Here is a 13,142-nt window from a genome sequence, read left to right as displayed (position 1 = left end):
ATCATAGGGTGCAGAGAAGAGCAAAGAGCTCCAGGTCTCATCACATTTCCTACCAGTAGCACTTGGAGGCTATTGAAGACTACAGGGAGCTAAAAAAGTGCCAAGTTTTGTTATTATGATTTTATTATTATTGCTACATAAGTTATAATTAATGACAATGCAGAACTTGAATGCCAAGGGAAATTAAAGAGAGAAAAGACCTATCAAAACTAGTATGAAAAATCTTCCAGAGCAGTACATTTTCCTTCTATCTCCTTCTATCTTACAGTTTGTTCCTTGTCCTCACATTTTACTGTATTTGAAATTAGGCATGATGATAAAATTCTATGGCTAACAGTGTTTCATATTGGTAGTCCAACTAGTAGCCAGTCAACTAAGGAAAGGGGGAAGATATAATTTAGGACATGTTTTCTGAATCCTACGAGTTAATATTTTAAATGTTTTTGTACTACCACACTGCAGATATCTGTCTCCATTTCAGAGATGGCAATGGGGTTATGTACCTGTCCCAGATTCCAGGAACAGTGCAATTAAGACTTGCTAGGGAACTGCATTGATTCATTTGTATGCTGTGTAAGAGAGACTTTGCTGGCTTTGTCTCATTCCCACTGAATGTATGGGCCTGATCCTGTAACTCTCACTTCCACAAGTACTTATTCCTACTTCTGATTTATCTTGGTAGTGAAGACTTCTCTCATACTAGGAAGGGTTGCAATATTGCTACCATAGTGTGAATGTACGCATCCAGAGCTATTTATTGTTTCATGCAATTCATAAATCGTATCTTTGTGAAACAGCAGGGAATGCATTAACATGATCCAGGTTATTAGTGGCAATTTTGATCCATCCAGCCAGGGCTGCCACTGGAAGATTCTGCAGCCCAGACAGTGCGTGAATGTTCATGTTTGGTAAATTAACCAAGAATAGAGACAGTGTTAATATTGCAGTTCTGCATCATTCATGACATATGAAAAATGTTGCACAACAGTGCTCCCTCGAGGCTGCAAGCATAAAGTATTGAATATGCAACACAAGCCCTGTCAGACACACTGGAGAATCAATGCTGATACCAATCACTGGGCCCTATACCAATTTCAGAAATAGTATGATGAATACTCTAATTAGATTCTCATTTAGTGTGTATATAATGGGAACCTCATTTCACATTAGTTCACGTTACCAGAAAATAATGGCACTTATTAGAAGAGGCCACTTTGTCCTTCACTGGAAGAGCAAATTGTACAGGTGGAATTTACTTTATGTTTCATTGCACGCCTCCAATGTACACATATTCAGGGTCCATTATCTTCTCATTGATGTAAGGGAGGGGTTATGCATGTAGCCACCATTAATAGTCATGAGAGTTATTCTTGTTAATCTCCCATATAACCATGGCAGGACAATAGACCGCTTATTAAGTAAGTACCAAGGCTGGAACAGGCATTGCACTGAAAATGATCAGCATATTGTCTCTGTGGGTTTCAAATGTAAATGTTAAAGGACTGCTCTGAAGGGTCTAAAGTCACCGATTAAAAAGAAATTAGTGATTGTGTAAATGTGCTCTCAACATTTGGCTTTGACCCTTACAAATCAATGCCAGCTGCTTTTATCATATCATCAGCTATGTCATCACCTTTAGAGAGGATTTTGGGGTAGCCATTTATGGAAATCACCTTCACAGCTCAAGTCAAATAAATGGTGTAGCTTCAGACTATTCGCTACTGGACCAAACTCCCCCCCCAGGGGCCTGATCCTGCAATCCTGTCTCTTGTGAGTACTCCTATTCAGGCGGGGAGGAGTCCCACTGACTTCAGACACATGAGTGCCAGAACTGGGCCCATTAGCTTGGATAATACTCCAGTGGGGTCTGTCCCTGTGTCTCCCTGTCCCTCTCGGGGTGTCTCTTTGGGCATCTGTCTGTGTTTGTGTGTGTCCCTCTCGGATCCTGGGTCTGTCTGTCTGGGTCTTTCTCCCTCCTTTGTCTGCGTCCCCGTCTGCCTGTCTGTGCACGCCCCGCTCTGCCCGTCTCCCTCTGGGGTCCGCCCCCTCCCCATCTCTCGCCGGCCGGGCCCGAGGGGGTTAACCTTACCCCTTACCCAGAATGCTTTGCAAACCTGCAACGTAGCCGGGGCCGGCGGCGGCTGCGCGGTGAGGAGCCGGGGGAGAGCGAAAGCCGGGGCTGCCCGCTGCCGCAGGAGGTACAGAGCCGGCCCCGGGTGCAGGGACCCCCGGCCCCGGGAGGGGCGGCCGAGCTCCAGCCCCAGCCGGGGGACCCCGGCCCGCCCGCCTTGGGAGGTGCCCGGCCGCCCTCAGCCGCCCCCGGCCGCGGCCTCCCCTCAGACTCCCCTTCGCCCCGGCCGCCCTCGGGCCACCGGCCGCCCGTCCCTACCTCTCCCCGCCCTCGGGGCTCCTTGGCCCGGGCCCGCTTTCAACCCGATCCCGGCCCCCCTCGGCCCTGGCCGGCCTACCTCCCTCCTCCCACCCCCGGCCCCCCTCGGCCCTGGCCTCAACCCCGACCCCCGTAGCCGGCCCCCCTCGGCCCTGGCCTCAGCCCCCCCCGACCCCCCTCGGCCCTGGCCTCAGCCCCCCCCGACCCCCGTAGCCGGCCCCCCTCGGCCCTGGCCTCAACCCCGACCCCCGTAGCCGGCCCCCCTCGGCCCTGGCCTCAACCCCGACCCCCGTAGCCGGCCCCCCTCGGCCCTGGCCTCAGCCCCCCCCCCCGACCCCCGTAGCCGGCCCCCCTCGGCCCTGGCCTCAACCCCGACCCCCGTAGCCGGCCCCCCTCGGCCCTGGCCTCAGCCCCCCCCCCGACCCCCGTAGCCGGCCCCCCTCGGCCCTGGCCTCAACCCCCTGCCCCCCATCGTTTTCAGCCCTTCCCCCCCCCCCCCGTCCGGGAGGGTTCTGCGGGAAGCTCGCTGCAGCCCCCCCCCCCCCCCCCCTCGGACCCCTGGTCCGGGGACGCGGGGAGCCAGAGGCAAGCCCCGGGCTTGAGGTCCTGCCCCTGGGTGTCTCTAGCTGCGGCTGTGACAGCGCCTTGCCAGCCACTGTTACCGCTGCTGGGTCGTGTCCCTTCGCCGGGACAAGCCTTGCAGATGGTAGCCCCCTTCCATCCATCAGTGCAGAGCGGGCCCCAGATCAGCCACGTTCTGGGTAGAGTGCAGCCTTTCCCCAGTGGTATTGATGGCTTGTTCTTGTGCTTTAAAGGCAGAAAGGAAAAATCGTGTTGCTAAACAAAATACTGTTTCAAATGAGACTGTCCACTGTATCTGTTTTTAAGAGCACCGCTCTTCTGTCTCTCTCTCCCCCTTTCCCCCCCATAAATCTTCGAGAGGAGAAGCCTCCATCCTTATTAGGAATCTGGCCATGTTCTGAAACAGTCTTCAAGAAATGAGCCTGGATCCAGGGCCGGCTCCAGGCACCAGCCTACCAAGCATGTGCTTGGGGCAGCACCTGGAGGGGGGCGGCACTCAGGCCCAAGAGCGGGGCCACGACTGGGCTCACTGCCCTCCCGGCGGCGCTCCGGCTGGGAAGAGCGGGGCCGCCCTCCTCGCGGCGCTCTGGCCGGTCGGGGAGAGTGGGGCCGCGGCCGGGCTCTCCACCCTCCTCGCGGCGCTCTGGCCGGTTGGGGAGAGTGGGGCCGCGGCCGGGCTCTCCGCCCTCCTCGCGGCGCTCTGGCCGGTCGGGGAGAGTGGGGCCCCGGCCGGGCTCGCTGCCCTCCTCCCGGCGCTCTGGCCGGTCGGGGAGAGTGGGGCCCCGGCCGGGCTCGCCACCCTCCTCGCAGCGCTCCGGCTGGTCGGGGAGAGTGGGGCCCCGGCCGGGCTCGCCGCCCTCCCCCCGGCGCTCCGGCCGGTCGGGGAGAGCGGGGCCCCGGCCGGGCTCGCCGCCCTCCCCCCGGCGCTCCCTGCCAGGGGGCGGCGGGAGGCTTTTTTGCCTGGGGCGGCAAAAAAGCCAGAGCCGGCCCTGCCTGGATCTGAGAATCTCCGTTTACAGGCTTCACTGGGATGTGGATTAAGAATCTCTTCCACCTTCTCATCTTGAGCTTAGTTTCAGGTAAAATGGTTGTGCTGGTCAGTGTGGAAAAGCATCTAACTTGAAAAAATGGCTTGAGAATGTTTGTCCAACAATTAAACCATTTAAAAAAGTTATGCCCCGCAGACTGATACCACCATCTTACCTAAGAGATCTTTAATCCCAATTAAGTCTGTAAACTAAGATATCTGGAACCTATCCCATCACATGGTTTGCTTTTTATATAGTATCTGAGTTTCAACCCTGTGACTAGTCCACCCTGTCAGAGTTTTAAAGTCCTACTGTAGCTGTTTTAAACATTGAACATCATAATTGTACTTCTAAATAAGGTACTGCTACTACCACTTCATTTATTTGCTTGTAGGAAAACAAAAGAATGATTAATAGATGGTTTGGGTAAATAAGACAATAAGCATGATTCTTCAGTGCTGAGGCAGTCAGCATGGGTGACATCCTGGTTTGTGGAATCAATCATTGCTGTAGGAAATGCACAGAGTACATTTTTACTCTCCAGTGTGGAAGCAGATGACTTGAATATTCAAGACCAGGAAACAAAACATTCCAGGGTACTTAATATACTGATCCATTGAAAACTTGCTTGCTGTAGAATGTTAGCTGGCACATTTAGTCTAAAATTTCATAGTTTATTTGTATGTGTGTTTGTCTGAATTATGTATTTATGGTAAACTCTCTTTTCCATTCAGTATTTAATCTTTTCCTCCATAATATTGGAGGGAATACTTTAGAGTTACATTCCTCAAAGAAAACTTATTATCACAAGATAAATGTTACTTTTCTTTATAATTTGTTTTTTGCCTTTTCTGTGTTTATAATTCATAGAAAATCAGGAAAACAGTGTTTAGTGTACTGAAGAATAGAGGCAGTAGTGATTAGGTGACTGCACAGAGGTTCAGTAATTCAGTTATACTGTAATTTAAAGTGTTCTGTGTCCACAATGCACGTTCAAGGAGCACAACTTCCAAACAAAATTACAAATTCCAATTGTTCTTGCCAGTTCCTCAACTGAATTCCGGAAGATGACTAATATCTGTAAATGTGTGTGTAAAACTGTGAATTCTTAGTGTATTACTGTGGTTGTGGCTTAACTCATAGACTACAGCAGAACCCCGTTTATCTAATCTAATAGGGACCCGGGGCCAGATAAAATCATCAAAAATCCGGATAAACCGGAGAATGGGAAAGTGCAATGATGCAACGCCATCTAGCAGCCACAGGAGATATTGCCCCCTTCTGGACCTCTGTGCTCTGGTTGTCCGTACAAAGAGTTGGATAATGGAGGGTTGGATAAACAGGGTTCTACTGTATTTCTAGGTTGACTTTAATGACTATGTGATGCTTGGAACAGATGAACCCATAATTGAATCACATTCACATAGAAAATAAACATTGGGGGACTAGATGACTAGGGATTTAGAGGACTTCTAGTAAAGAATACTGGAGAGAGACATAGTCTGAGCACAAAACTGGGAGCCAGGGACTTCTGAATTCTAATCCTGGTTCAATACGTCTCTCGTTAGCCCTGGGTAATTCACTTAACCTCTCTCTGCCTCCCTTTCCCTGTCTGTTCAATGGGTATTCTTGTCTACTTCACAGAGGTGCTGTGAAGATTCATGACTTCCATAGCACTGTAAAGTTGCTGTGATCATGGGAGTCACAACTTTACAACTACCCCTGCAATGCTTTCTCTTGAGTAATGGAATCCCACTCTATAGCTAAGTCATCTGAATCAGGAACTTAAGTTTCTTCTGCACTTGGGTCCTCTGCATTTTGCCAGCTAGGTGGAGCATTGTCGGGAGGGGGAGAGCAGCTTTGCAGACTGACTTCGGTTTTTCAACCTCCCACATCAAGCAGTGCTGATGAGCACCATTGGTGGGGGTGGTAGGGATAGGAGAGCAGAAGCAAAGTGTGTTGAGCAGGGCAGTCAGATCTCTCCCTCCTTAACCAGTGCAAGTCTAGGCCAAAAGACTTGCTTCAGACTCTTCCTCCTCCACCAGAACCACAGAGCATCTTGGCCAGAGGAGGAGCCTAACTTCCGGAGTGGGGCATCTGTTTAGATCTCTGGCCAATAAGGCTAGAAGGTTTTCTGATTGGAGCAGACAGCCCCCATCTCTTTCCCCCACTATTCTGAATGAAAACCTGCTCTAGCATTTCTAGATGAGGGAGAAGTAATGATATGGGACATTCAAAGGAAGGCAGGCAAATAACACCAGAGAGAGACTACATCACATACCTATGCACCATTCTGCAAATTTGAAAAAACAACCCTTTAAAAGTGGAGGGAGAGTTGAAAGAGAATAGAAGAAAATTATGTAACTAAATATATTCCTCACCCTCATGATCTACCAACAAATTACCACTGTTAATTAGATTAATATCTTAAATTCAGAAATAAAACACCTAAAACATTTTAATCTCTTCTTCAAACTAGACCGGGAGTGTGTGTGTAATGGAAGGAGGGAGATTCCCCCCCTTCCCACCAATGACAAAAGAAAAAATGAAGCCCTGTACATCAGATCCATGGAAGCTTATTTGCTGCAGTTTCTGACTAGATTATGATCAAAGTATATATCAGTATATTTCCTTCTTCAATGGATGTGAGCAAGGTACATAAGGGAAGCTTTAGTTTCAGAATCCCATTGAAGAAATAGTGCAGTTAATCAGAAAAAAGATTAGTTATCATTCTTTTTTCATTATACAAGACACAAAAGCTGTTTGTCCTGATAAATGAACCAAAAACAACAACAAAAATCCAATAAATTTAAGTTTGAGACAGGGCAGCTGAAATATTGTGCTTCATCAAGCATTAATTACAATGTAACCTTATAACACTCTTATATTTTTAAACAGAAAAGCCTGTAGAGTTGGTAATCTTTCTTGGCTCAGTAAAGAATAACTAATGATGATCTGATTAATGATTAAAAAAGAACAAATGCTAGATGATGAGTATAAATTTAAAAACAGAAGATTGTCCTCCAAATGGCATGAAAATAAACACCGCTATACAAACGTTACATCCTTTACTGTATTATTTTCAATGGCCATGAATTAAAAGGAATGCCTAATATAGATTGAAATCCTGCCAAGATATAAATAACCTCTTCTTTCAATAGCGATAACGTGTAGCTGCAATCTTGTATTTATTTTTTCATGAATTACACTGAAATAGCTGGTATTTGGATACCAGCCCTTGGCCTTGCACAGCTTCGCTGTACCACTGCATATTAGTGCTATAATTCACAGGAAAGGTGGTCCAGGTTAGTGTCTACTGTAAACCTGAATGGCAGTGAGGACACAAATTAAAGATTTAAGGGATTTTTTTTACAGGGGGAAAACACAATGTAAAGGTTGGAAATTGGTGTGACTTTCTCCAGTTGTGGACATGTCTGTGTTTTGGAATGGCACTTAGCACTTACATAGTCGTTGACACTTTAAAGTGTTGTGAATATTAACTTCCTCAGTAAGTTGGTGAATTGAGTAAATTGTATTCTTCTCATTTTACAGAAGAAGAGAAAAGGATTTAGCTATTTGCTTAAAGGCACACACTGAGTGAGAGTAAAACATTTAATTAGAGCTGCCTCAGGCTTGTGCGTAGTCCACTAAACCACACTTCTCAAAAACAGTAATATGGAAGTGTCAGAGATGGCTGAGGCAATCCCCTTTCCTTTTCAAAGACCTTCAAATTTGAAAACAAGTCTTTGATTTTTTTTTTAATAGGTTCAGACATTGCTTTTTTCCTAGTCCCTCTTGTATTCTGAATGTAGTGCTCCGCATTGCTCCTAGGTCAGCCTGATATTTCTATGTCTATTTCTTAGTGAATTTTGAATGTTCAAATGATGTTTTTGGTAGGGAAAAGGTTGGGGTGTGAAGGACAAGGAAAAAAGAGGTGGTAGTGTTTAAAGTACAGCAAAATAAATACCCTACAGCCCTATTTATTATAAGCTTTGAATAATTTTCTCTTATCTAAATTGTAATGTTCTATTTCACCCTACATCCTAAGCAACTAAATTTTATGTATGTTGCAGTCTCACTTATGAGAATGTGTTTAATGTCTGTCAGTGCTTCAGATAAATGTACAACATATAAATCCAAGTTCCTTGCTGAATGTATATCCTAAAATCTGTAGTGTAACTTTGCTTCGTGCACTTTAGCAGCTGTTCCTTTTCATGCCACTTGCAAATTGTCAAGTCTATAGTACAGTATTGCAGACCTGATCAGAGCTTAAAGTATATTTCACATAAAATATACAATAGTCAAGATGTATTTCTTAAAAATCTAATTTTTAAAGGGAAACTGTCAACCTTTTTCAAAATTATTTTTTCATAAAAAGCAAGTTTCTTATAGAGCACCCTTTAAATAGCATGTACAGAATTTTTAAATTTACATTTTTTTAACGTTTCTGCTCCTTTGCTGGGACGCTGGTTAGGGTTTATAAGAGTCTTTAAGCAGGGGGAGTGGGTGGGTTTGAGAGCAACATAATCAAAAGTGTTTTGAGTTGCCTCTACTGCCGCCCACTACATTTTTATGTGTGTGCCTGCCTGCCTACCTATTACTGTGTACCTCTTCAGGTTTTGGATCTGCTGCTGTTAGCCATGTTCTTGTAGAGCTATGGAAGAGCAGGCACCTGAGCCCCCTGCAGTGATATCCCATTGATGCATTAAACCGCAACTGTAACTGACTATGCAAAGTGCCAAATGCACACAGTAAACTGAAAAATACATAGTTTTCCTTTAATCTGTTACATTAATCATAAGTGTTTCTTGTAACAAGGAACAAATAGACAATTGACTGTGCCTCTTCAAAAATTTTAGATTGTAAACTCTTTGCTGCAGGGATAGTCTTTGCATCTTGTACAAGTGTTGAGTATTTGATCAGCACTTAATATGTAATTTGTTTTAAAGTCTTTAAAATTGTTTTCCCCTCATTATAGAAACATGGCAAGTCCAAGAACAAGGAAAGTTCTTAAAGAAATCAGAGTGCAAGATGAGAACAATGTAAGAAAGTCTATATATATTTATGTATATTGTTTGAAGCATTTAATTAAGCAGCAACAAATACTTTTCAGCCTGTTTCAGACAATTGAATTTGTTCTCTGGAGATATTTTATTAATGGTATTAGCATAGCCAATAAATTTTATGGTACAGATGTGGATATGTATATGCTTTCATTAAATTGTATTACAATAATATTGATAAACTGTCAAGTATTGGGCATAATTCCTTTGGGTGGTTCTAGTGATTCAGTAAACCACTGGTGGTTTGTCAGCCAAACCCTCAGAGAATTTTGTTTTGGGACATTGTTGTATATTTTAAGAATAGGAACTTCCTATTTAAAGCATTTTATGTTTATACTCTAATTATCCAAACAAAATAATCTTGTCAGTGTGCTCCATATTTATGGTAATCCGCCTTTGAAGTCCTCCTATACACCCTAGGGATTTGTAATGATATTTGAAACTCTCAATCAGTTGCCCCCACATGACATGATGACAGACTATATTTAGAATCCCTGCTATAGAATAACAGAAGCTGCCCAGTACACAAGTATGTTTATTTTTTTTAAAAATGCCTGCCTGGATTGGTGCTAGAACCATGCTAGTTGCAATTATGTTTGTGACTGGCTGTCAGATGGTCAGATCACAGGACTGAATTGATGTTCCTAACCCTTTCTCCATGACATAGAACTAATTCCACCTAAGTTATTCTTTACCTGTTGGACTGTTTTCTCCCGCTCAAAACAATCTTAAAAAAGCATAAATTTTGATTGTGTACGTTTTGTTCTTTATGGACATGTGAAACAAAGTTATTTCATAATATATTTATATGGTGCCCTGAGGGTAGAGTGTTTAATTCTGTCTTTCTAGAGATAGAAACATCAGTTTAGCTTGTATTTCTATAGTCTGAGTCAGTTAACATGAATGGTTCTGCCTCTAAAACATTAAACCCTCAAGGCTGTTTCTAAATGACTACGTAATGGAACTTATGTACATGAGGAAGAAGTCTTTAAACACTAACGACTCCTAATTCTGAATTTATTTGCTGCAAGTAGCTTTTTTATGATTTTCTGTCTGTACTTTGAAAGTTTTACCCAGAGCAAATGATGACTGAGAGTTATGCACAATATTTTTTCTCTTATAGGTCTGTTTTGAGTGTGGTGCATTTAACCCCCAATGGGTGAGCGTGACTTATGGAATCTGGATCTGTCTGGAATGCTCAGGAAAACACAGAGGCTTGGGAGTTCACCTCAGGTCAGTCTTGGGAACAAACACAGACCAGATGATTTACAATTTTCTCTTCAGGGGAAAAAAATGGAAGTCATTGCAAGGAGTATTTTTTTGGATATAGCTATGGAGATGCAAGTTTGCCATGCTTCAGCAGAACAGAAAATCTAGAATTTTGCAAATCAGAATATGACGTATTGCTAATCCACTGTGGAATCTAGAAACCAAAAATGAGTTAGTAGTATAAGTACACACATGATTAAGTTAGGTTACCTCAGTATGTTACCTTGCCATGAACCAAATGTAATGTTATAGAGAGATATAGGAGATCTTTAGTCCTATCAGTTGTTCATGTTGTATCCTATTTTAAATCTATTCTTGTAGGCTAAAGAACTCTAGTGGTACCAGGTATTTTTAAAATTGAACTAAGACAATCGTAATACTAGTATAAAGCATGTATGTAGTGCTATAAATGTACCCAGTGCATTACAGAACATAGAATGTATGTTGTTTATAGAGGTTCCTGTTGAGTACACAAAGTGCTGTATATTCTTCTAAAATGAGCCAATGAACAAACAACCTCTCCCCCTTCCAACACACACGCATGTGTATGGTCCTGGGTCTAAATCTAACACAGAGAGGCAGAATACAGAACAATTATTCAGATAAGGGAGGGAAAGGAGAATTCAGGAATGCGAACACTAATACCAGGGGGACACTTAGAAGTGGTTTTTAAAGGATGATTTGAAGGTGAGTAGGGAGTCGAGAGTGTTCAGTGAATAAGAAGTGGAAATTATTCCAACTGCTACATGAAAGAAGGAATGAAGCACAGAGACTGAAGGAGATGTGAGGAGGGTAAGGACCAAGAGAGGATAGGAGGAAATGAGCATAGAGATGTAGATGGAACAAAGTTTTGTAGGGCCTTGATGAAGAAGAGATCTCCTTTACCTTTTCTTTGATGGAATATTTAAGCATTAACTGTAGGGGCCTATTTGTTTTTCATGTGGAATAATGAGCAGCAGCACTAATTTATGGCCCAAAGCAAAGCTGAGGGACACTAATCCCAGTCATAAATGCCCTTGGATGTGGTTATTTTAGATATAAGACAGGCAACTTGTTGAGTACCTGAAGTTCATTCTAAGTGCACTCCTGAGGGATGAGTGGTACTAAAGAGTAGCAAACAGTTTGGAAAATGTCTGGAAAATATTTTCTGTTAAGTGATTTTGATAGGCAATTCAGAATTTGGGTTGGGATACCTACATTTTGTTTCATTTGCACAGACTGTTTGTCTCTTTTTTAAGTGGAACTCACTGTTCAATTTTTTTTTTTTTTCAACAGGGAAAACTCATAAGGCTTTTTTGCTATAGTGCTTTTCCTCCCTGCAGGGTAGGAAGCAATCTCAGTAAAAGTGCAACTGCTAGCAGTGGCATTTCTAAAGGCTTAATTTTTGGTATAGCTGCCAATGAGATGTTTTAATTTTGTTTTATGGTATATTATAATAACGGGATTATAGCAATAAATAAAAAGTGAGGTGTTTCCTCTCTAATTCTGATTTCCAGCTTTGTGCGCTCTGTCACTATGGACAAGTGGAAGGACATTGAGTTGGAGAAGATGAAGGCTGGTGGCAATGGCAAATTTCGAGAATTTCTGGAGTCTCAGGAGGATTATGATCCCTGCTGGTCAATGCAGGAGAAATACAACAGCAAAGCTGCAGCTCTCTTTAGAGATAAGGTAAACACAGATGAATAATAACTTGTGCATCCTTAATGCTTCCCATTTGAAAATCTCAAAGCACTTGACAAGCACTTATTAAATCTTGCAACATCTTTGTAAAAACTTGTTGCAGTTCCTGAGAGAGGATAAGACTTGCAGTTCTGTAATCTGCAAAAAGCTTGTTCTCTAGAAATTTTCATTAATGTCCTTGTTTTTTGTTTGGCCATGGTTGCCAGATTATCAATGGTGTAATTTGTTGTAGCTCAGTTGAAGGTAATGGATCTATGCCAGTTTACACCAGCTGAGAGTCAGCTTGTTATTGCATCAGCCTATTTTACACAAAAGGGCCCAATTAATTGCCAGCACTTCTTTTTTGGTGGATGCAAAATGGCAGATTACTCTGCCAAGAGCAAGTGGGACCATAAAGAGCAGCAAAATCCATGCCTGCACTGGAAATGTCATTCCAAAAGGAGGCTTTGTGCAATTTCTCAAAATAAAACCCCTCAGAATTCAAATACGCACCTGGAAATTGCAGAGACTTGAACACACAGGGGTTGTGCATTTATGCTGGCCTGCACCACTAAGTTGAGAAACTGCGTTCTACATGGCTGGAGCTCTTACACAGTTTTGAAATTGGTTTGCCAACAGAGGTGCAGTTGTGCCACTTATGAATTGCTGGTCTGGGACACTGCAGCTAGAAGAGCAAACATCTCAATAGCTTAACATTGCCTAGTTTCTCATACTGTAGTTCTTAGATCTTTACTATTTGGGGGAGTTGGGATGGACAGGTCTCTAGCAGGACAGGGAAGAAGAGGGTAAATTGGGCCAGTTTGGAAACTAAGGTGAAGAGAACATGAGGGAGAACTTTGGAGGAAACAGCTGAGGGAAAGTCCAGGAAAAATTGTAGGAAAATCTCTGAATGGACAAAGCCCTGCTTTGGCTGCCTCTGCAGCTGCTCTCATTGGCTGGTTGGTTCCTCCCAGCAGTTTTTTCCCAAGACCATCTGAGAAGGAGTCACCACCTGAATGCTACTCTCCCCACAATGAAGGAGGTCTTCCTTGCACAGGTCTGGGGCTGGGAGGAGGAGCAGCATCAGCTAAACACCATTTTACTATCTGTCCCATGCAGTAGTCCCTACTTTGCCTGCTTCTGCAGCTGCTC

General features: G+C 43.8%; 1 protein-coding gene across 1 annotated transcript in view; it reads left to right on the top strand.

Moving 5' to 3' along the window:
- The first annotated feature begins 2,153 nt into the window (after positions 1–2,153).
- ARFGAP1 (ADP ribosylation factor GTPase activating protein 1) overlaps positions 2,154–13,142 on the top strand; it is a 28,038-nt gene continuing 17,049 nt past the window's right edge. The window contains exons 1-4 of the mRNA XM_065414776.1: positions 2,154–2,198; positions 8,978–9,041; positions 10,186–10,295; positions 11,828–11,999. Coding sequence (XP_065270848.1) covers positions 8,982–9,041; positions 10,186–10,295; positions 11,828–11,999 — 342 coding nt within the window. The 5' untranslated portion in view covers positions 2,154–2,198; positions 8,978–8,981. The remainder of the gene's footprint in view (positions 2,199–8,977; positions 9,042–10,185; positions 10,296–11,827; positions 12,000–13,142) is intronic.

This window comes from Emys orbicularis, chromosome 12, assembly GCF_028017835.1.
Source record: "Emys orbicularis isolate rEmyOrb1 chromosome 12, rEmyOrb1.hap1, whole genome shotgun sequence".
Lineage (NCBI taxonomy): Eukaryota > Metazoa > Chordata > Testudines > Emydidae > Emys > Emys orbicularis.
This window is presented reverse-complemented; position numbering and strand designations above follow the sequence as displayed.